General features: G+C 38.9%; 1 protein-coding gene across 1 annotated transcript in view; it reads left to right on the forward strand.

Annotated features, from left to right (window-relative positions):
• Positions 1 to 25,138, forward strand: part of TNKS (tankyrase) — a 131,602-nt gene that overhangs the window by 22,663 nt on the left and 83,801 nt on the right. Inside the window, exon 3 of the mRNA XM_027635854.1 lies at positions 9,895 to 9,990. Coding sequence (XP_027491655.1) covers positions 9,895 to 9,990 — 96 coding nt within the window. The remainder of the gene's footprint in view (positions 1 to 9,894; positions 9,991 to 25,138) is intronic.

The raw sequence follows: 25,138 nt of genomic DNA on the forward strand, positions 1-25,138 counted from the left end.
TGATCTCTGGAACATCTACTGCCAATTGAATTCTAGAATGCATTGAAGGCTTTTGTAGTTTGTTGAGAGGTAAGGTTACAGTATGTATATGTAGACCGGGAGTCAGGCTGTCTTGCTAAGAAGTTGAAACTTCATTCAGCAAAGTCTGAAAGTAAACAACAAAAAGACTGAGGCAAAAGAGTCTTTTTGAAAAATCAGAGTTTGCATGAAAACAGAATAAAGTCCTTTTAAAGTGATGCTTTGTAATATTCTTTTTGTCTAGATCCTTCTCCTTTCAAAACAAACAAGCAAAAAGTTGGTACTGGGAGACCTTGTTCGTGATGCTTCTTTGCTTTCCTACTGCTGCCTTGAAGCCTGTTTCTGTGAATTGCTCACTTAAGCTGAAGGAACCTGACCTCTACACATTGTCTCCATTTCATCTTTTACTGGGCCTCTGCTCAGTTTGGTGTTGCATCCTATTACTGTAGGAACTGGTGCCATTTCTGCAGCGCATGGATGCATGACAACCTGCCTTTCACAGATCAGATCTGTGTCTGTGAAGGGAGATGTTTGATATGGCTATCCTCAACCCTGATGGACTAAATGGTCATTTCAGCTACAAAGCAAGAAATGCCTCTGCTGGGAGAACCACATTCCAAGCTGTCTGTGTGTATATTGATGCCCCCAGCAGCTGCTGCCATTGTTTATCTAACGACAAGGTAATGGAAGCGTGCAAGCAGTTCCTATGTTTTTGTCTAGATTATGCCACATTTGGCCAAAGTACCCCTTTTTCCCTACAGGTAGCTTTCTTCTACTTGGAAATAACCATTTAAACCATGTATTTGTATAAATTTTAAAACTCTTATCTCCAAGAACTGGCCTGAAGGATTACAATCATAGCATGGTTTGAGTTGGAAGGGACCTTTAAAGATCATGTGGTTCACTTCCCCTGCCACAGGTAGGGATAATGTTACCTAGATCAGGTTGCTCAAAGCCCTGGGTAACCTGACCTTGAACACTTCTAGTGATGGGTATCTACAACTTCTCTGGACAACCTGTTCCAGCCGATCAGAAGTTCAGGCAGATGCTGATAAAAGCTCTTTTGTAGCTTTTCCTTTGTCAACTGATGCAGTCACTCCATCAAAGAAGGCTACCAAATTAGTCAGGCATGATTTGCTCTTTCTGTCTCTAGGCAACTCCCTATATTCCATATGTCTTCTGGGAGGATCTGTTCCATGATTTAACTGGGTGTGGAGGTGAGGCTGCTTGGTTGGTAGTTCCCAAGGTCCTCCTTTTTACCTTTTTTAAAAATGGGTGTGGCATTTTCCATTTTCCAGTCACTGGGGTTTTGCCTGACTGCCATGACTTCTCAGTTTTATTGAACATGGCTCAACATCAGCCAATTCCCTCAGGACCCTGGGATACATCTCACTGGGTCCCATGGACTAATTCATGTTCAGGTATCTCAGAAGGTTTAATGGTCTTGAACCTTCAACCTTTAGTTTCCCTTATAATGGACATAATTTCATTCTATAATCCCTGCCTTGAGGTTCAGAGAATTGAGAGATGTGGGAAGAGAGATTACTGTTGAAAACCAAGGTAAAAAAAACAGTTGAGTAACTACCAGCCTTTCCATATTGGTGGTTACTAGTTCTCATGTCTTACTTATCAAGGGGGGTATGTTTACTTTAATCTTCTTTTTTCTACCCAGTGTTCCTGTAGAAGCCCATATTATTTTTATCCTGTGCCAAATTGAGCTCTAACTGTGCCTTAATTTTCCTGATCCCATTTGTACACACCTGGGCAGCATCCCTCTAATCTCAGCCTATATGTCCCTGGTCCCTGTGCCTGTGCCTTTCCTTCTCATACTGTAGTTTGACCAGGAGGTCCTTAGCATCTCCTGCTTTTCTTGCTTGAGTTCTTACCTGTGGAATTGAGACCTCCTGATCTCTAAGAAAAATGTCCTTAATGGGCTATCAACTTTGTTCAGCTCCTTTGTCTCTCAGGGCACTTCCCCAGGAGGTCCCATCCATTAATTCGTTAAACAACTGAGAGTGCCCTCTTGAAATTTGGAGTCCTTACTCTATTCTTCACCTGGTCCATACCCCTCATGCCACCAGGGCCTGACCACTGCAGCTCAGTCCGCCACCAATCTTTACATCCCTAAATAGTTCATTTGTATTGGTAGGCAACAGGTCTAATAATGCCTCCCCTCTAATTGCACTGTCTGTCACCTGGATTAAGAAATTATCCTGAGCACACTACAAGAGTCTCCTAGACTGCTTATAGCTTACTGTGCCACTTTTCCAGCAGATGTTAGGGTGATTGAAGCCCCCCAGCAGGATCAGAGCCTGCAAGCATGACACCTCCTGTAGCTGAAGTAAGAACTCTTTTATCAGTAAGCTCCCCTTGATCAGGTAGCTGGTAGTAAATACCAGCCATGAGGTTTCCTTTATTGGCTTGGCCCCTAATTTTTACCCATAAGCTCTCAACTTGTTCATTCCTGTTTTCCAAGGCGGCTCTCTAGAGCCAATCTATTTTTTTATATTTTATTTTATTTTTACATGGAGGGTAACCACCTGCTTTTCCTTCCTTGCCTGGGCCTCCTGAACAGTTTTTAGCTGTTGATTGCAGTGCTCCAGTTGTGTCATCCTTCCCACGATATATCAGTGATAGCAATTAGGTCATAGCTTTTTCCAGCTGCAAAGTGGCTTCCAGCTCCTCACGTTTGATACCCGTGCTCTGTTCATTGGTAGAGGCACTTCAGCTGTGTCAGTGACCTTGTCACCTTCTTGGAGGACCATGCACTAATTCCTTTGAGGCATTTCACAAGTGTTTCCCCCTTGGTTCCTAATATATCAGCAGTCCCTGACTTTTTACTGTTGCTTAAAACTCTGTCAGTTTTTCCCCTCTACTTGTCTGCTACTTTCTCCTGCTGTCAGAACTCTTATTTCTGTCTAGGCTATTGGAGAACACCTTTCTAATTCCCTTAGAAATTTTTTGTTTCAGCACAGTGGAGCCTGGCGTTGCTTTTGTAAGCTTTTGCTTCGTACTACTACAGTCGATGTATTTGTCTCTTGCTTTGTCTGGCCCCAACAAAGAACAAAACCGACATGCTGGTCCATTGGGAACAAACCCTTGTCTGGGAAACTGGGATGCCCTGAACAAGGGAAGTAGAGAAGGCAAAATGATGGGAAGTGCTTGCAGCTGACACTAACCCACCAGGGCTTTGGCCCTCATAATTAGAAACTCATAATTAGAAACACAAAATGATCCTTTTCAACTCCTGTCACCAGCACGTGTCCCTGTACCACCCAGAGCATGCCATGTCATTGCATGAGGAAGTGGACTGGGCAAGTGATCACTTTTCTAATTTACCTCATTGCCTGACCAAACATTTGCAGCCGCCCAAAGCACAGGGGTGGTCATGGTGATTCTGCTGGTGTGGTCTGGGTGAAACAGATTGCCCAGAGAGGTTGTGGAGTCTCCTTCTCTGAAGATGCTCAAAGCCATCTGGACACAATCCTAAGTAAAGTGCTCTAGGGGACCCTGCTGGAGTGGGGAGGTTGGACCTGATGACCCACTGTGGTCCCTCGAACCTGACCCGTTCTGTGATTCTGTGAAACTATAGCCTGTGAAAGTGCTGTTTTACAGGGGAGCAGCTTTACAGTCCTTTTTTTTCCCTTGCTATTGTAAAGGTGGGATAAAGGCTTCATGTTCTTCTGTTTTTTGCTTGAAGAGTTGTCTGTTCTCATCGTACTAGAGATGCTCCTTATTCCCCTGAAGCTAGGTGGTTGGAGTCTCCTTACTTCCCTTCTAGCTAAGCACTGTTTTGCATGTCCCCTTTGTCCCAGGGGCGTTCTCTGCTTAGTGAGGTCCTTAGCCTTTGCCTCAGAAAAAGCAGCTCTCAACCTGGAAAAGTCCACTCCAGTTTGTCACCTGAGCAATAAAACCCTATACAGCAACTCAGTAATGCAGGTCTTTGAAGTCTTCATCAGTTAACTGTCTGCAAACACCTTTGTTGCTGGAGATTCAGTTTTCTACAACTTTTCCTTACGTGATCAGCCTGCACCCATGAGCATTTCTACTGTATTTCTCCCCAAATTCCCTTTGGGATTTAATTGCACCCTGCCCTTGTTTTTCATTTTTGCTTCATGCTCCTTCATGTTTGTCATTCTCCTAGCCAATGCATTCCTATCCTGTCCCTGATCTGCCACCTGGCTGTCATGTCTTCTTACCAATGAACTAGCTATCTGCAGTGCTCCTGGATATGTCTGGTTATTGGCTCTACCCTATTCTGATTCTGAACTACATCCTTAGGTGTGCTTAGCCTCTCTTCTCCACAATCCGCTCTTCATTCAGCTTTGATGACTTTCACTAGAGAGGGACAGTCAAGAGCATAGGACCTGCTTCTTTTTTTTTCCCCCCAACTCCTCTTGACTGAGCTGGCAGTGGTGTTTGAGGCCGTGCATGTCATCAGGTCTAGTAGTGATACTTAAATCTTTAGAGCTCTTTGCAGCCTCTGTAGTGGTACTGCCTCTCATATTTTCACCTTGTAATTCCGGTGGCTGATGAATATAGCCTTTTTCTTAATCACAAGGCCAAGTCTGGGTTTGCTTACAGAGGCAGAAGTTAATTAGTGATACGGTTGTGGTTAATGTTATTAACTGTATCTCATCTATTCAATTTTATGAAGCTAAGAGTTGGGTGCTACAACTTTTGTTATATAGGGCCATTTAGCAAAAAGACCCTGGTTATGTGTCTGGTTAACTTGCCAAAATGGAATTATGGACTCTCAATTAAGGAAGTATAGTATCTAGGCAGAAAACTTGCTCTTGTAACAAGAGAAAAGCTTCAGAACTTCAGTGGTTTGATTTACATTTACAGGTAGCTAGGGGAGAAGATGAATTTAGCATTGGCTGAAAAAAATTAATGCTTTGGATTCCAGTGTGGTTTGTCTAGATGTTTTTGGAATGTGGAGGTGAACGAGCCATCATATTTCTCGTCAAGTATAACTTGGAAACATGTCCTACAAGGGACTTGTACTGAGAGGTGTGTGTGTTCCTGGGACCTAAGGTTAGTGAGAGACTGACCTGCCCCAAAGGTGTCCTTTAGGGAGATGGAAAATAGTGCCTATGTTGTAGGTCAAAAGGAGGCCTTACTCTTAGGCTTCTTTCTCTGTACCTTGATTCTTTGGGAGTAAGTAGATAAAGCTACAGTAAAATGGTTTGAAAAGGATCTTTGAAGCTCTTCTCCAGAAGCTGGAGTTTAAAAGGGGGAAGAAAGAATATATACTAAAGCTGAGATAGCTAGAAGGGACCACAAGCACAAGGCAATGGGACACAGTGATAAAAGAACAGGGGAGAGAAGAGGCAGTGGTAGAGCTGTGAGGAACACTGGAAATGTAATTAAAAGCAGTAGGCAGCTTTAAGTACAGATGCTTCTGGAAGGTTTGCCTGTTGTTCCTGCATTTTTCACTCAGCAGTCAAAAGTTTGGATGTGCCCTTTTTTTCGTATTTGCATGCTTCTGATTCAAAACCAAATGTGAACTTTTCCATCAGCATTCCTGTAAGGATAGTCAGGAAGCTGTGGATGTTGGGCCTAGAGAAGTCATAACCAAACTATTCTGATCTTTGTGCCTAATATTGAAACAAATTTATTTTTTTCCCATTCTATTTATGTTTTTCAATGAAAAGTGTTTTCCTCTGGTGGACTTTTAACTGAGGCAGTATGAAGGAGGAAGGACTAAGTACTTGAGTGATGTTTTCTGTGTGCAAAAACTTTTTTCTGTTGTTTTAGATTTTAAAAACTTACTTGTCACTTGTTGATGTATAGCTACCAGAGAAGTCTTTGCCATACCTTGTTGCTGAAAATGTGAAGGTTGAAACTGCTTAAAGTAGAAATGTTTGTTCTTGGTGGGTTTATAATTTGACAACCAAGTGAGGTTGTGTTGGTTAACTTCACAGTTCAAAATACCTATGCCAGGAGGCTGTGAGCCAATTTTAGTTTTCATCCTGCTGTAGTGAGCTGACAGTAATCTGAAATGATTAGTGGTTGTATTATATACTCTGTGCAATACAGTAACTTTTTTTTTTTTTGTTAATGTGGGAAGAATATGACCTTTCTTGTCTCTAGCACTGATCTGGTATAATAGCAGTGTAATTAAATAAGGCATTTCAGATGGTATGTGAAGATCAGAAACTGAAGTATTTTAGCAGTTGCAGTGAGGATAAAAATACAACTCTGAACCAGTCCATGTTTGTACTATAGTTAAACTTACAGGACTTTGAGGTCCATATGCAGTATGAAGATACAGTAAAAAGAAGAGCTTCTTTATACTCTTTGTACGAAGTGGTCTGTAGAATAGGCAGGGATAGCCAGGTAATGGTATTGCTAGATCATTAAGGATGCTGCCTGCAGTACAGAAAAATGCACCCCAATGTCCCCATTGTCAGGAGGAAATAAACCAGCATATCCGAATATGGTAATTAACAAATTTCCAGGAGTTAATTTTTGTGCACAGCATCCTTACACTTGCCTGTTAACAGCAGTTTCTTAACATAAGCTATTTGCACATTCCCTTTTCAGGCCACTCAGAAACCATCCTCTAAAACCAGTGTGCAGTGTTTGAAATCCAAAATAGCTACAATTAGTTAGAATGGCTTGTTCTGCTGTGTTTCTTTATAGAAGGAATGTTTTTTTTCCCCACACAGGAGATCTATCTTGACATTTTTACACATCCCTAGTGTACTGAAAAGGAAATTTAGAGAGACACACTGTGTCTAGATCTCAAATACCCTGTGGTTAGAAGAGGCTTTGTGTTGGGCTAAAGCGTTAAAGGTTTTGAACACGCAGGAGAACATTCAATTAGAAGCTACCTGTGGTTTGCCAGGTGTAGAAGTACAGCTGTGTTACACCGATAGGCTAAACATCAAATGCCAGATTTCTCTCATTAGTTCTTGTTGATGACAACATTGCTCACTGGGATACTCTTGTGTGTGATTATGTACTTAAAAAGTATGGAAAGGTTAGAATCAAATAGTCAGTAGAGGAAATGCAAGAGTAAGATTGCTTTTGTGACCCGCGTTTTCTTCCTTTATTCATATGCATTCTAATACAGTCTTTATTTATATGATTGGTTTCTTCTCTCAAGATGCCATTGCCTTCATTTCACAGGGTTTCTAGGGCTGAATCTATGGGACCATACCCTTGGCTGTTGGAGAGGCTGGAAGGGTTATGTTAAGTGGGATGAGTGATTGCAGAGACAAGAAGGAAAAGTCTCATAGTTACAACAATTGAGTTCTGATAGGTTCTTTTCCTGAACTTAGTTTGGCCACTTTAAGTGTATGTTCCACAGGCTGTCAGTAATTCAAGGTGTTTGCAGGCAACCAGCTTAAGACTTTTTAGTAAATTTTTAATGTATCTGTCTAGGGTTTTAAAAAACTAAAAACCGGACACAGAAATTGTATGTTGTAAGCCATGCCCAAACCCTTCATGGTTCATTTACATGTATGAACAGGTTACATAGACTGCATAATCCTTTGTCATTTTAGCCAGGAGAGGAGCTGAAAGCAGTACTGTGGTGTTGTAGCAGGGAAGTGCTCTTGGTTTGTTTGCTCAGGAGTGAAGAATCAAGAGAGTTGAAAACATGTGCTTCAGTTTTAACACTGGGCTCAGGCCGTTGCAGATCCCTTTGAGATTTATACACCTGTTACCTCTTGTTTTTCAAAGTCACCTTTCTTGCCCTAACCTACCTCAACTTGGCTTCACATGCTAGCCCAAACCTCCAAAGTGTGGTCAGATCCCAGTCATTCCTCTCTTCTGGTCTTTCTTCATGGACTCTTTATCTGTGCTATTATCTTTTCCCCTGCCACATGTTTTTCAGTTTTCTCCCCCAGCTCTTTGTCCCAGGCCTTTCGGTCTGTGAATCCTTCTTTGCCTTCTCATCCAGTACTGTGCTATTTCATCATTTTGTACTAGCTGCTTTCTCTTGATAGACACTTAGTTGCTGGTACCCTCTTTTAGGGTCTTACTCTTACTCTTACATTGGGACAAATGGCTTCCCTCTCCCCAGGTCTATAAATTCACTAGTAGGGTCCAAGAGAATAGTGACAGAATATACTGAGTCTGTCTCTCCATACTTAGTTCCTGTACTTTCTACTGTCCTGTTTGCCTCTTCCTGCTGGAGTGTGCCTGACAGGCTTGAGAGGCTGGCTCAGTCTCAAACCTGGCTGTGAGTAAGATCTCGAAGGGGGTGGTAGCATGTATGGCACAGATGGTATCTTCAGAAACATAGGTGCCAGAGCCTAACAAGATTCTGTAAGCACGTGCTAGCTATTTTTTCCCCCATTTTGATGTTTTTGTCTTGACGTGGGGGGAAAAAACCCACCACCAAACAAAAAAACAGCAAAACCCAATCTTCCTACTTGAGTCTTCTTTCAAAAACATCAGACAAAGCATAAAATAAGTCAATTTACTTCACTGAAACACCAAACTTCTCCAAAAATTCAGCTTAGGGGCAAGCATGTAGCATTGCATCCTGTAAGCTAAAATATATGAAATTTGGCAATCTTAAAAGAATTTACAGTCAGAAATGTGTAAGAAAAGAGGTTTGAATAAAAACAATACTACCAGTTAAATTTTTAATTTAGAAAAAAGTATATTTCTGACAAGTGCTTTGCTGATTAAAGTGAAATACATATACATATATATATATAATATAATATCAGTAATTACTTTGTTCTGAATTGGTTATGGTTTTTTCCTGCAGAATCCTGTCTATGAAGTGTTTTTGCACCCTTAGTTACAAAAAGTGTTTGCAAGTATTTCTTTGTCTTGACTTCTTCTGTCCCTCTATATCTCAACAGATGTAGTTATGAGTAACCATAAATATCTGCTGGTTTTTATTACTTGTCTCCTTCACCTTGAATTTCTGTGTATTGTCCTGTTTTTCACACTGGTGCAAAATTAGTGTGTAGCTGTTGCTCTGAATTTGTAATATGTTGTGCTTATTTTGCATGACATTTGCGCCCTTTTTTGTCAGCCCTCTAATGTTGCCATGGGCTTTGTTTTCCAATTCTGTAGGAAATGCATTGATATTGAGATGGTGATCTGAATTTCTTTATGTTGTTCCTGATCAAAAGAGTTTACTGTTTTTTTAAATGAGATTTTCTAGTTGATGATAATTTACTGTATCAGTGCCTTCCTATCCATATGGCACATATTGCATTCTAAGCATTTTTATGTACTTGAACTTTTATGTGTTTATAGGCTTAGTAGGGACAAGAAACACCAGTGAGAATAATAGCCCCTGAACATCCAGTCTGCAGGGTACCAGGTCACACATCTTACCTTATTTGTTACAGTTTTTGAAGGTGAGCCAGTGTGCCGTGGTTAAGATTTTCTGGGCAAGTGATGAGCCACTGGAAGACTGGGGTATTACTGATTTACAGAGGCAGAGTGACTTGAGATATTCAGCAGGAAAAGGAGCAGGAGTGGTAACAAGCAGCAGTAGTGGTAGTAAAGGCAGAAGCAGGTTCCTCAGCAGACTTCCCAGTGTGAGTCAGTGACTGCACAGCATACCAGCTATAGCTGTCAGGAGGAACCCAAACCCGAGTATTGCAAGAGATTCAGGGTTTATGTTTACCATGCAAAGTCATGTGGTCTTACTATATCTTAACTTGCCAACTTAGCCTTAGTCTGGAGAAGATCCTTTGCTGCAGTGCTTAACAGAAAAAAAAAAAAAAAAAAAAAAAGAGGAAAAAAAGAGAGAGAGAAAAAAAAAAAAAACCAGAAGGAAAAATAAAGAAAACTGTGCAATGTGTGTTTATGCCTACATCATGCCGAGGAGACACTTAACAGTAAATAACCTGTGTATACCTGAGGTAAGATACTGTTTCTGCTTTCCCTGCACAGTGCTGCTGCAGCACGGAGCTGATCCAAACATTCGGAACACCGATGGGAAATCTGCGCTGGATCTGGCAGACCCTTCAGCAAAAGCTGTACTCACGGGTAAGATGCATACATCTCTCAGCAGCGTTACCTGTAGTTCATTTTGTGTGTTTAAGTTCAGCTTCCTAAGAGCCTTCTGCCTTTTCAGGTTTTCTGTTGTGTAAGAGCATTTTAAAACTGTCTTTTACCAGGTTTCGTGTTGATGTAACTGTCATTAATCTGCTGTGCTGCTATAGGTTTGCTTATTCTACTTATGCTAATGCTGTAATTTTCTATTATAACATCATTCATTATTTACTGTGTTTCTCTGTTTTTTTTTTCTTTTTAAATGATACCCAATAAACAGATTGACTAGGAGCCCCTAACCCTTTAAAAACCCCCAAAATCAGGTCAATTGTTTTAAGACCTTCACTGTTGAGCAAGCAAGGACGTTTGTGTAACTATAAAAGTACCTGTGATCTGAAAGACAACCTGATACTGATTGCAGAGATCAATAGTTACATTATATTTTGCTGCAGATTCACATGCTACCCTTTCCTTCCTCTTCTTCTTTAGTCATTTTGGGTAGAACCCTTTCTCATCCATCAATTTTTTTCCTTTTTGGAGACTATTAGCTGCAAAACAATGTTTCATGAAAATATCCTAGAGATATAACTTTGCTTTTACAGAGCTTTGATTTTTTATAAATTAACTGTTGTAGCATACCAGTAAGCATGAAAAGTATAATATAGTAGCCTGTCAAATTTATTTCAAGAAATACATAGTCCTCTGTGCTGATTTTGACGTCTAGGAAATAATGTTTAGAACAAAGTGATATTGGATTTTAAAATATATACAATTAGATTTATAGAGAGGGATTCAGCAACTGAGGTTCATTTGAAGAAATAGTTGTTTTTCTTCTGCCTGTATTTTCCCTAGTCTCTCTCTCTTTTTATTGACAGCTTAATTTATAGGTTATATGCTATGCAACACCCGTATTCTTTCTTCAGATTGTGTTCAGAGCACACCAGCTCCCTTCACTTTGTCAGGAACATTTCCTCATCTTCTTTTTTCAGTGCACTGACTGCTATACATAATTATCTACAGCGCTGCAGTGATTTGAGTGCCTTTGGAACAGTGTACTTTAAATACATGTGATTTACTTTAATTACTCAGTGTCAAGTTTAAACACGTTCCTACAGTGTTAACACTAGTATTAGCTGTCCTAAGCAGGTTAATCTGACTTTTGGCTGTTAATGGGTACAGTTGTACAGATGCTGAAGATAGAGAGGGCAGCAGGGAGTCAAGGTACCTCAGAGGTATTAATGGATATATGACATTTAGTTGTGGGCAACTTGACATACCTACAGTTTGGGGGTTCCAGGCTTCAAGCTGCTCTTCAGGCTATGCAACTTCAGAGAGTAGTAGAAGATTAGGAAGGTCTGTGGTGGTGATTTCATGTCTGCTCCACTGAGTTCTCTGGGCACTAGACCAGCTTGTGCTTTAGGCAGTGGGAGAGGGCAATGTGTCATAGCAAACAAGTGGAGGTGGATTAGAAGCAGCCTCTGAGGACATCCTGCCAAGTGCAGCAAGAGCCCTGTGTCCCTGTCCCCGCCCCTAATGCCTCGCACAAGAGTATCCAGGGACCGCAGGCTTCTGCAGCCAGTGCATTTTACCAGGTTGTGCATGTAGACACACATGCACAGAGCCACTTCTGTTGCTATATAAGTGCTTAGTTGTTCATAAAAAGATGTCATTTTTGTACATGTTTATTCTTCCCAGCAAGAAAATCAGCATTTGGTTTTATCAGCTTTGTCCTCAAGGTGGCTCTTGGCTACACTGGGCTCTCTGTGCTGTGCACCTGAGTTCCAAGCTGTGCAAACAGGGTTTGGCTCCGGCTGTAGCTGCTGTATGATGCATGGGAACTGAAAGCTGAGACTGGATGCCATTTAAATAGAAACTAACCATTAAGAGCTGTATTTTTCTGTGTACTACCCTGCTTTCTAGTATCTCTGTTAGGCTTCAATTTCTCATGCATTTTCCATATGTTATAACCTTCTGATCTTGCTTCATCCCTCTGGAAAAAAGGAGTCTTAGGGGATTTCTTAGGATCTATCTGACTGGGGATAATCTTTAGCTACAGCAGTACTTTGCAATTAGGTGCATCAGAATTTAAAGGTATTACTGGATTAAGGATGAGTAGGATATATTAACTTAATTTTCAGTATTTAATATTGAATAGTGGGATTTTAGAAATGCTCATATTTAGAGCTTTTAGAAGTGGAGTGATCCTGAAAGCAGTCTGTAATTTGTTACTGTATTTGCATCTTTTAGCAGCATAAGTGTCAAGGTTGTTTTCATTATGTTATTTTTGGGTTCCTTTTTCTATCTGTGTCTATCACAGAATGTCCTGGGTTGGAAGGGATGTTAAAGATCATCTATTTCCAACCCCCCTGCTATGGACAGGGACACCTCTCACTAAATCAGGTTGCTCAGAGCTCCATCCAGCCTGGCCTCGAACACTTCCAGGGACAGGGCATTCACAACCTCTCTGAGCAACCTATTCCAATGCCTCACCACCCTCACAGTAAAGAATTTCTTCCTAACGTCTAATCTAAACCAACTCTCAGTTTGAGTCCATTCTCCCTTGTCCTGTCACTACCTGCTCTTGTAAAAAGTCTCTCTCCTTCTGTCTTGTAGGCTCCCTTCAGATACTGGAAGGCCACAATTAGGTCACTCCAAAGCCACCTCTTCTCCAGGCTAAACAGTTCCAATTCTCTTAGCCTTTCTTCTTAGGAAGTATAATAGGCCACAGACCATATAACCATAAAGACTTTTCCACATTGCTGCTGTATTGATTGTTGAAGAACAAGGTTCCTCTTAAAACTTTTTGACCAAATATTTGCATAAGTTCATGCATCTGTGTTAATTGCTTTGCGAATGAACTGTGATTATAGTCTCCCTTTGACCTCCAACGCAGCAAAAGTGAACAGAAAACTTGTAGGTAATTGATTAAATCTTTTAAATTTTACGAAGAATTATGTATATGTTTTAAAAGGGACATTCTTACTGCATAAAAATAATTTCTGCTGTTCCGGCAGCAGATGCTGAATCCACAATGACTTGGTCTTTTCTGTCTTCCAGTCTAGAATAATGTATACTATCTTTTTCACCTGAATTACAGAAAGGATATATAATGCAGTAGTTTCTGGGATGACTTCCAGCCATTTTCCTGCAACATCCTCTTAAAAATATGTATTTTGTAAAGAATACATAATGCAAAGGAAGGGCTAATATTTTGATGGAAATGGACTTCGAAAATTTCTTTGTAGATTAAAGTGCATTTTATAGAAATTAAATACCCAGTACCAGCTTCTTAAAGAAAAAAAGTTACATAATTGAGGAATCTGCTTCTTAGAAAGCAGTCTGGTTTTCCCCTTCTGCAGGTTTAAGCAGCATTTGTGTGAGCTAAGTGCTTCATGATTGAGAGGGTGAATATTTTGTTTCTTTTTCCTTAGCATCCCTTACTGTTCCTGATTCAGGTTGCCAAAAAAAGGATTGTAATCCTCTTTTCCTCTAGGCTGAAGTGGTGGTACAGAGTCCAAAAACATATAAGAACCAGAGCTGCTAAACACATCAGATGAATATCCTAGTTAATTTTATTTTAGCTTAATTGCCTTTGGAGTGTGTGGTTTCTGAGGTGGGGACTCATCTGTGTTGCTGTACATAGCACTGTGGGACTCCCATCCAGAACAGGGCCTTTGGGAGCTTTTACAAGTCATATTAGTCTTCATTATTCTCTCACACTGATTGTTGCCTCTTTAAACATTAACATCCTTTTATATCTTTCTTGTATAGTGTATGAAGAACCAACAATATTGTGAATGATTTATGTGAATTATTTTTTCTGGTTTTTTTTTTTTTTTCACACAGTGATGCTTTTTTGCTATGTCTTCCATATATTATCTGCTATTCAGAAATGCTTTCTCTATGTGAATGGCCAGTCTTTGTACTTGAGCAGTTTCCAAAGCTGTTAGCAGGACCTGAAGGCATTTTTGTTGAATAATATATTTTTGGCTGCTCCATGCCACTGTTTTACGAGGTTGGTTTTTGTTGGTCTCAAGGATTACTCCCTTGAAACAGATCAAAATGAAAAAAGTCTGGAAACTTCTGCATCTCCAGATAAAAGGAAGATTTCTTGTGTAAGAAATAATACCTTATTTGTTAATAGAATCAATTTTCAAAGTTAAATAAGACTCTGATCTTCCTTCTTACTATTGAAATGATATCTTTTACAAACAAAGTATGTCAGGTCCTATTGAGCATTTCTCACTTGTGTTTTTAGGATGTGAAGGACAGCTTGATGAGTGGAAGTACAGCTGGGCTAAGGTTATCAGGTGTTACTGAGGATTCATGTTTTCATCTATTTGTCATGTCAACTTTTTAATTTAAGGAGGGTGCATAGTTCATTTATTGACATATATTTGCACAAACTTTTTTAAGTGAACTGCCATTTATGGATAATTTACCTGCAAGGGAGGGAAAAATCTGGTATTTCACTACAATAAGTTTACTGAACTTTAAAGAATGGAAAATGGATTCTAGGTACAACTCATGCATTTTAAAATTAGCAGGAAGAGAAGAAATTATTTTAGTTTGAGTTTATCTTGACTTTTTTGTGGCACTTCTGCAGCTTGACTGTCTCAAATCCTGGACTGTTTCCTTCTGGGTTGTGGTTATTTCCTTTGAGGTACTAGTAGGATATTGAAGGCCTTCTCGATAGACAATAGCACTTCATTTTGGGAGGTGCCAACCTCCTCCTCCTTTCTTTTAATTGATCTAATTTACATAGTGTATGCTGAAATCAGATACTTTGCACAAGGTTTAGCTTCCACCTTTAAGAAACAGTGTAATGAACGCCTGTACAAAAGGAGAAGCGTTTTCATGGTAAGGGAGGGCAGGTGCTGCTAGAATGGTTTGGGCTACCCATATGTATGGGTCACTGTTCTTTCTGACAGCGGCACTGGGGTCTGCTGCCTTAGAGAAAAGAGCAAGAAATCCAGAGCAGTTGAGGTATCTGTGCCCTGCAGAAAACTTTTGCCTTATTTCGTATAAGCTCTTGACATACATCCTGAGGCAAGAGATCTGAAGGGCCTCTTCCAACACTTGCTTGAGCTTTGAATGTATGTTTTTGTGATTGTTACTTGTTTAGCATTCAGGTAGGTTTACTCTTCCTTTTTACCAAGACCTAACAGAAGGAAACAAACAGTGAACTCTAATTCACTGGTATGAGTGTCACGTTGTGCTTTTACATTTGGAGTCCATGGTGGTCCTTTACATCTACCTTCTGGAGAATTATGAGAAGTATCAGCTTTCTTTTAGGAATGCTCTTCCAGTCTTTGGAAAGATGTGGGCAAAAGGTAGTTGTGGCACAGACCTAGAACAAAGTCTACCACTTCAGTGGCCCTCATCTAGAAGCTCTAACTCTATGGATTTATAAATCTTGTCTTCTGTTTTTAGAGAATATTATAATGATTACTATCTTGGTATATTTATAAATATATATTTTCAAAAAATCTCATTTCTTGTTTGGCCTAGTTCCCACTTGCTTCTTTGAAAGAAGTGCACAGGTTGCTTAGTAAGCCAGGAGTGAAATGCCTTCCTTTCCCTGTTCTGAAATAGTCATGTTTCAGTTCTTCACATTTCCTTTTTTTCAGTTTGAGAGGAAAGAGGAAGAAACAGTCCTCTCTTTGTTCTAGATGCTGTACCATACTTAGTGTGCACTTCTGCTATGTTTCCCTTCAAGAGGAGCAGTCCTTTTTTGTTAAACTGTCGACACACAAAGTTTCACCTCGCTGAAAATGAAGTTGCACTTTGGTGGTGCTGCTGGAATCGCTGATTCTCTTTCCACTTTCCAGCACTGCATTACTATTTCAGGATAACATGTCTTGATTTGAGCACTGTGCTCTGGTATAACATCCGACTGACTTCTGTAGTGATGATTTAATAGCTTTCATGGTGTTTTGTTACTCCAGGTTTTATTCGGGCTAAGTTTGTTTTTTATGACCCCTCTGATTGCTGAAGAGCTAAATGTTTTATGGGAGCCTCTAAAGCAATTCTGAATTCTTTAGTTTGTTGATTATATTCCAATATGATTCCAGATGATTTGTATTATCCATGCAGTGTTTACTGTTTTAATTTGTCACTACTCCTTTAGTCTACCCATTTTATTACCCATTCAATCAGTTTCCTTTAGGTCCTTTTAGCTTCTTCTGTTTTCTCTGGTAATTAAATAATATAAATATTTCCTTCAATGTGGTAGGTTATTTAACACAAGTTGCAGTGTATTTTATCATAAAGGAAACAAGTTACTCCTACTTTTAAGTGGCTGAAGTATTTTGGTTCTGATTCCATGACTGCATAATTTCTTTAATCTCTTACTGAGGGACTTGTGCAAGGATTTATGTGAGCTGGTGTGTATATTGTGCTGCCTGAATTGCATTTCTGTGTCTTTATGTGCTTGGATTTCTTCCTAATGTAACTTTAGCTCTGGATGCTCATTTCATAGGGGTTAGTGTTAGGATAATGAGAGCTTCTCTCATTTCTCCTGCTCCATATTTTAGAGTTCAGTGCTATCATCCTTATCTTTTGTCTATACTTAGTTGTGTGTCTTTGTGTGTAGCTTCTTTGGAATGTGGCTTTCAGCCTAGATCAGGCAACATTTCATTCCTCTTTGTAACCTTGATTTAGGCAAGGAGTTAAAAGTTTCTAGTCTGCTGTGTAGCTAGTCAGGTAAGAAGGACTGTGGGATTTAGGATTGGTGCTTTTATGAAAAGTATGGTTTTGATTTATACCATCCCCTTTGCCAGGTTTTTCACTATTTCACCTTTTTTTTTTTAATGCTATAACCATTTACTAATATTAAGACCTCTTCAAATGGAATCAAACTCTTAAGTTGTCAAAGAAACAAATTAACTTTTTCAGTTTTCACAAAATGCCTTAATGAAGTCTTTTGTTTTCTGATTTTCAGCTCTGCCATTATACAGAGTTGCGGGTGCTTTGAAAGTTTTTGTACCTGATGCACACAAATTTATTTAGCCTGTACTACACATTGAAATTTAACAACATCAAACTGAAAAGAAACTTTTCTTCCCAAGGTTTGTTGTTATTCAAATGGACAGAATAACAAATAAGATCTCCATAGCTTGTAAGTAAAGAATCCAAAATATATTTTTCATGCTACCCTAGGAAAAATAGTTGCAGAAACATGTAAGAAGCGCTTCTGTTTCCATAGTGCATCAAATCACTCATCTTCTTTCTGTTTCTTTGCCTTGAGCACTGACCAGTCTTATACTTTACTGAATATTTTTCTTCTCTGAATGTTGATTAGGTAATTAAGTTTGTTTTTAAGTTTAGGATTTGTTTGTTGGATTTATTTTTTTTTTGCATATTCTATGTTGTACATTTCTGGTTTATTAATGGCAATTTCTACCAGTCCTGAGACCAAATACTATTTTGATCTCTACTACATTTTCTTCCATTGTCCATGGATAATTTCTTGGGTTGTTGTACCAAAATGGTCTTTTCACACTGTATACTCTATGTGACAATAAGCTAGGTGTAGTGGTCAGAGGTGAGTGGATGGAGAATATTATATTCTGTAACTTCTCATGTATTTGGTTCTGTTTGTAAGTAGGATAGCCAAGCTGCAGTTGTAACTATTTTAATGTAGTTTTTGTGTAATATCTTTGATTCTAATATGTCATTTAGTCTGTAAGCAAGCATGCAACTGTTACAAAAAAAAATTTAGCTAGCTGGATAATTCCCACCTACAAAAGTTCCCATTGCTTTTATCTCTTGTACTGTAGCTTCTAGAGCAGTCTTTCATACTTGTTTTCTTCTAAAAATGAAGACATGTTTAAATATTGAAAGCGATGAGCCAGTCACAGCTGAAATCTGTGCAGTCTGTGAGTGCATGGACAAAACATTTGAGAAGATTTTTGCCAAGCTGAGCAGATGAATCGGAAAGAATGTTAATGTTCCGTAAGCAAAATATACTGACTAGAAAGTGAGAGAGGCAGACAAGCTTAATTTTACATTTTTATGCAGGTGTTAGGACACAAACTCTGTTTATGAGACTGCTTACTGTTCCCCACTGCCTCATTCGACAGGATGGATGACTATGCTCTGGGGAGGAATCAAGGCTGCACAGTGTGGCTGTGCTGGACACTCTTTCTGTACAGAACTGCTGTACCAGTTTTGCTGTGCTGAGAGGGGGCTTGTTCTTGCCACCAGAGCAGTACTCCTGGCTTGACGAGTAATGGGAACAGGATGCAATTCAAGTTCTCTGTGGCATAGGGCACCTGATTGGGTCAGAAACCTTGTTTCCCCTTGAATTGTACTACACATGTGCTTGATGTCATTTAAGTTCAATGGTAAGACTTTACCAAGACTTAATACTCTTGAAATTTAAAGGAACTTGGGTACCTGAGTTAAATTTTGGTAGCATCAATGATCAGGTGTTTTTACAGCAATGTTTAGAAAGGAGAAATAAAATTGCTTTTTGCTTTTTTTCTTTCCTTATGAGATATTAAAAGTCTAAAAGAATTTTTGTACAAATTTTATTTAGAAATGTGTTCACGTATTGTTTGTGTAACTTTTATTTCCTTCAAAACTGTTGTGATAGTTCTCAAGTCCCTGTGCCTTCATTAACCTAAGATTTAAGGTTGTGATTTCTCTTGTGTAGTAGGAAATTGATTTTTAACAATATGTTTAAAAATCCTCTCTTAGATCAGACAGTTTACAGTTCAGGTTGTGACAGTCCTCTGTGGGTTTATTTGCAACTCTTTGCAACTTCCATGCCCCAGATTTTGTCTTGCTCTTTTGCTGGGCTTGAAGCACAGTATGTGTGTTTGTCTCAGATGTCCCATTTCACCCTAAGAGGCTCCATCATAAACTGCTCAGTGATGTGCACTGGACTTCACTGCTGCGTTTGCTCCTTCCAGCAGTTCCTATATGCTTTCCTATTTTTAAATAAAGCAGGTGTCCTGCAGATAAGATTTAGTTTGTTGTGCTGTCCTTATTCATATACTGAATGCAGAGAGGGAGTCAGAGTTCCTCTGAAAGCAGTATGGTCATAGCAACCAGATAGTGAAGAGGAATGTTTTTTAATATAAACAGAGCCCTGTAGCATCATCTTTTTTAGACTTACTCCAGAATTCTCCTTTAGTCCTGTCCCTTATTTGCTTAGGTGTCTACTCTCTTTTCCCTAAATCTGTCTAATCCAAGTTGCAGTCCTCAACAACCCACAGTTTAGACAGATGGATTTGGATTTATCAGGTTGGCCATACTACGCATTTCTTCTAAGTTTGAAATGTGACAGAACTCTTGGGTCATTCAAGTCTCTCCTCTGAAATGCCTAGGTATTAATGTTTCTTCTCAAAGAGAGTAGAGGAGTCCTATATTTTGTTCAAATACATAACACACACTCACTGTCTTATAGATGTGGTGCAGTTCTTTTAGTATAATTTCAAAAATCTATATCGAGATAAGCAAGAAGAATTTCAGCCTGAAGGATTTGAAGTTGGCAGAATTACAACTGGAAACTGGTGTTTAAGTCATAGTTGTTAAGTAACCTTTAGCTTCCTAGCAGCTATCAGAATTGCTACCAGCTCTGTCTACAACTGGTGTATTGGAAAGGGTCCAGTATTTCTTGGGTGCAGCTTGTTTTGCTTTCATGTGGTGCTGAGCTTAGACCACCTACCTTGAGGTCTTTCAAGATTAATTTCAGAACTTTTATAACTGTAGAAGTAGGTAATGGAAATGTGATTGACCTGACTTATGTGATGAGATGATCTGATTCAGCAGATCAGATGCAGTTTACATTTCATGTGGCCATGGGTTGGTTCTTTGTTGTGCTGTACAAAATTTTTCAGAGATGAATAAGGAGATAAAAGAAGCTTATCTTTAGTATCACGTAACTTACTCTATCACACAGGCCAAGCAGCACAGATCTGATGTGCATCTTTTGTGCCATGACATGAGCCCAGTGTCCAGACACTTGAGGCTATCCACCCAGCTTGTTCTGTTGAAGGGGCAATCGATGGAAGAGAGAAAGGAAGGGGAGGGAGGTAACATAAGGCAAATACCTGTAACCTCTTCTTTGTTGCACACATTGCAAAGTATAGTTTGAGCCTGTCAGAGACTCCATTTTCTTTCTAGAAATGTTCCAGATGCTCCTCTACAGTTGACTCTGGCACTGTATGGAGTCTGAACATGGTGCCTTGGTGCATATATCTCTATTTAGAGTATACTGCACAAAAAATTGAAATAGAATTGCATTGCTTTTGTGGTATTTTTCATATACTTTTTAACTCTGGAGAAAGTTTATGCTGTTGTGTACGGGGACTGTCGTGTGTGGGAGTGTTGTAATTCTCATGTGTACGCACATATGCATGTGTATGTTTATATTAGCAACAAAAATGAGACAGTTCTCAGGGTAGGTAATGGCAGTATTGTTTTTACGTAGTTAAAGCCAAAGTGGTGTTTTTTATGGTGCATGAAGAGACTTCGAGAATGGACACTTCTCTCTGGGTATTTTAGTGTTACAAGTTTATGAATAAACTAGTAAATTTCTGCTAAACGAAGTAGGCATTTCAGTGGTCACTAATTCATTGAAGCTATTATGAATAATCTAAGTTTTGACTACTAAGTTTCAAAAGTCACAGGCTTTAGTCTCATGAGCTTCTGTTTGTTTCATCTTTCCCTTTCGCAGGGGAGAAAGAAAAAGCAGTCTCATAGACTATTATTTAAAAAATATTAAATGGGTTTAATTAATGGTTAAAATTACTTAATTATCAAACAAAAATCATCCCGGGCTTGTCTTTACTTAAAACAGAATGCAGCTTTAAAACCAAACCAACTAAACTGTATTTATATCCTCCTAGGAGGCTGGAGTAAGAAAGGAAAAAAAACCTACTTCCATAGTGTTTGTCTTATTTGTTAATTTATCCCTGAAAGGCAGACAGGTACTGTGGTGAATAGTGCTGATGAACAAACTTGAATTTTGTAGAATATAATGTATTTTATACCGTATAGGTAGCACTAAAAAGAATTATTAAAAATAATTATTTAAGTAGCTGGGTGTTTCAGTTTTTGTGGTGCCAGTATGTGGATCCATGGAAGAACATGGAAACTTTAGTTTAAGATGAAAAAAAATCAGACAGAACTGTTTTTCAAAACTTCGAGTACTTTTGCTTGTTGAAAGTGTTGGGCTCAACAGAAGATTTATTAGCTTCATTTCATGCTTTCTAACTATTTGCTGTGATCATTAAATAACAATCAAGGCTCTTTCGGTGTGATGAGAGATCGCTTGTTATACTTCAATTTTCACTGGGAAGAATAAGTATTAGCATTTAAATGGAAATTGCTAATTTCTTCTTGCATGTGTCCTTAGGGCTCAATCCTACCAGATGCTGAGTCACCCTAGTTATGATCCAAGAAAGGTCTGTGGTTAAACTGGGGTTTATTCAGGTATTTGACTGTTGCATGCTGAAGCAGGGCCATAATGCTGACCATATCTGGAGGGAAGATGGAGACTATTCCAGCAGAGGTCTCAGTGAGTGCTGTTCTGCTCTGGAGCGTATGATGGGTGACATGAGGGCAGTGGTTGTAGTCTGCATCTTCTGAGTAGAGAAAGCCTTGTTCCAGATTTTATAAAATTAAGCAAGTTACTTGTTTAAAGTCTTTTTTTCTGTAAGCAGTTTTTTTAGGAGAAATACAATTTGTGGTTGTAAAAGAATAAGTCAGGTACAAGCAGCATTTCCCATCACAGTTAATGACCAGGCAGATCCATTATTTTTCTATTTTTATTGTCTTTATGTACAAAGAAACACAGGTGGCTTTTTTCTCTTTAAAAATTAAATTTCTGAGCTAGAGAGAGAAATGTCTTTAATGTGGTGTTTGAGCTTTCATAACTTTGAGCATTATCCTTGATGGCTATTCATGAATGTGTTGTGTTCAGGTATGAAAAGGCAGGACTTGCCCTTCAAACCGCATGTGCTGATGTGAGTCAGCTTCTTTTGTGTGTCTGTCCAAACATACTTCTTGGCTGCGAGATATTTGTCTTGGTGCTCTGTAGAAAAGGGACCTAACGTGAAATGCTTTTAGTCCTGGGATTAACATGGGATCTCTTTCCTCTTTAGCTTTCTCCCACAGCCTTCTGCAGTCGTTGCAATGCAGTCTTCTACTTTGGGCATGTGGTTCTTCACGGTGGCATTGGCAGGAACGTCTGATAATTCAGGTGCACACCACAAGCCTTGGAAGTCTTCCTATGCTGATTTCTCCTTACTGCAAGCAACACAATGTGGACACAGAACAGTAGCCTTTTTTACTAACTGTCTGTATCTTTGGTCCCCTTTTGTACCTTTTGTAGAAATGAACACTGTTGCTTTTTCTTCTTAAAGTTCAATTGTTTTTTGGTTTGGTTTTTTTTTTTTTTTTGGTCTTCTGATTTTATGACTGGAGTTGTTTTTTCTAGGTGGTGGACTCTTTCTTCTCATACTTACTGTTCATCCAAAGCCTACCTGATGAGGCTAATTGCTGCTTTTTTGTCTTTTTTTTTTTATTTTGTACTGTTTTTCCAAGGGTAGGGAAGGAATAGGATTTTTACTGTGTATGAGGGCTATTGTAAGTGGATATACAATGAAGATTCTTTCCGGGCTATAGGAAAATAGAAATCTCTGAAATGAGGTTGAGTTTGTCATTTGTACATAGCTTTTTATCTGACTGTCATGAAGGTTTAAAGTTTAATTTATAATACAGCAAAAATTAACTTTGTGTCAAGCTTTATGCTAAACTTCTGTGTAATAATTTTGGAGGCGATTTTAAAGAGCATGACCTCATTGAGAGGTAAGAAGTCATCTCTGAAAGTGCATCAGCTCTGGTCTTCCTTTATCTTTACGTCTTTCATACATGAAATGCAAACTTAGGCAAAAAAGACTCAGGTTTCCATGTCTCACAAACCTGTTTATTTCTGGTATGCTTTAGAGATTTTTCAAAATTATGGAGTTGTTTTTGTGATTTTTACCTAATTTAGTTACATTTAATCATATGTTTTATAACTTCCCCCTGTAGTGCAATGCAACTGTTCTTATGCTTAAAAGAACTGTATGATTAAGTGCTTTACTTGATTGGTAGCATTGAACAGTTTCTAATTTTAACATAATAGTTAAGCTATTGTCAGCCTTGCACAAAGGCACAAAATTTTGAATTGGTACCACATTTTTAATGGAAAATTTTCACACATCTGACAAGCTATAATGTAAGTTAAGCAAAACTCTTTTGTTTTGGAAATGCATTGAAAAGTTATACTCTGTTATGTTGCAACTCTTACTAGAATTAAAACACAGTAGACCATAAAATATGAATGTCTATGTCTCTATGCTATGCTACTGTCTCTCATAGTTATTATGTCTCAGAAATCTTTGTTTTCCACAATACTTTTTCTATTCCTGTCCCACAAAGACAGCTACACTTTTGTTCAGTGTAGAATAATAGTTTTTAATGCTAATTTAGAGACAGAGTAGCTGAGACTTGTTACAGGTATGTTGTAGATACAATAGATAGACATTGGTGGCATTTTACTTTTCCTTGCAATAGCTTACAGGCCCAAAACTTGGACAAAGGAGTTTTTATCCTGTGTTGCAATTCTTGTAGTCTAATAATTTCCTTTTTACAACCAAAGCAGGCTTTGTCCTGATACTTTATTAGTCTGAAATGTTTTAAGATTAGGCTTCCATCTTTATGGATAATAAGCTTATTTCTCTGCTGCTTTGTTCCAGACTCCACAGATCCTACTGCTTTGGATGATAAGTGTTTCCATAATTTTAAGCACTTATTAGACCATACATGATTCATGTATTAGTCCTCTTAAGCAACTTGGGAAATGAATTGTGGCAGCAGAAATTCTGTCATTAGGTCAGCTAAGTTTGATCTTTTGAGGGCTGATCACATGAAGCAAGTTGCAGAGTTACAGCCTAGATTAGAAGTGAGAAACACAAGCTAATTCAGTGAACAAGAACTGTTTTATAAAATAAATGCAAATCTACCCCCTCACATTTATCCAGTAAATAAAAGAAGCACTTTTCCATTCTTTTTGAGGACATAGAAGAGAACCTGTGAGTTAATTCTTTCCTCTTCAGTTTTCCCATACTTTTATGCATGTATATTGCTGACTGAAGAGGAGTGTGTCAATGAGGAAGCTGTTTTTAATTGTCTCCTCTTAGTACTTCATGAGGAAATTATTTTCAAATCCCCAAGCTTATTTCTTTGGAAATAGCAATTTATGTAACTGTGTCTGTGAGAGTTAGGACACCTTAGGTCCTGGGAGGGGTACTCTAGGCTTTACAGAACAAAGGACAGTGATGCCTGTGTTAAGTCTGGGTGAAGTCTTTAGAAGTAGAAATAAAGTAGCATTGGTATTTAATTGACCCACAAATGTAATGGTCCGTCTCTGCAAACCAACTTACTTCCCTTATTAAAACCTCAGGTCAATTATCATTTATACAGGTATTTGAAGCAAGTTTCTACAAAGCTTTGCTTCTCAGTAGTTACTAAAAAGTTACACCCTTAGTAATTAAACTTGCCAGCATTGGTCGTCATAGCAAAGTCCAGACACTGGAAGACGCGGGTGGTTGGCTCTGTGCAAGGAGCAAACTGACAGCAAAGTTCATGTCACCGGGTTTCTCCCCCTGCACCTTCCTCAGTTCCCTGCAGTACCTTTATTGTGGCTATTCCCTGTATCCCTTCTCCTTATTCTCTTTGTACACCTTGTTTCTGGCTGATGTGCCTCCTCTAAAAATTAGGTATCTCTCTTGCCTTCCACAGACCATTTTACTTGCTGACACATGGAAAAGGCAGGCAGACCTGACAAGCTGGAAGACAACAATACAGGGCTTGTCTAAGATTTGTAAAGTACATGTTGTGATGAGCATATTATTTACAGCGAAGTAGCAGTGGACTTAATTAGAATAATTAGACAGTGCTGTTATCTTGAAATTTCATAAAAATACCATTTTAAACAAAGCCAATAACTTTCTTCTTTGTTTCTGTTAGAAAGAAGCTCTGTTCTCTATGCTCCTGAAAATACAGAAAGGAGGCAGTGAGCATGGAAAGCTGGTGATCTTCTGACCAATCCAAAAAAACTGTATTGCCTTGAATAGTGATATTC

The sequence above is a fragment of the Corapipo altera genome, unplaced genomic scaffold (assembly GCF_003945725.1).
Source record: "Corapipo altera isolate COAL_440 unplaced genomic scaffold, ASM394572v1 22b, whole genome shotgun sequence".
Lineage (NCBI taxonomy): Eukaryota > Metazoa > Chordata > Aves > Passeriformes > Pipridae > Corapipo > Corapipo altera.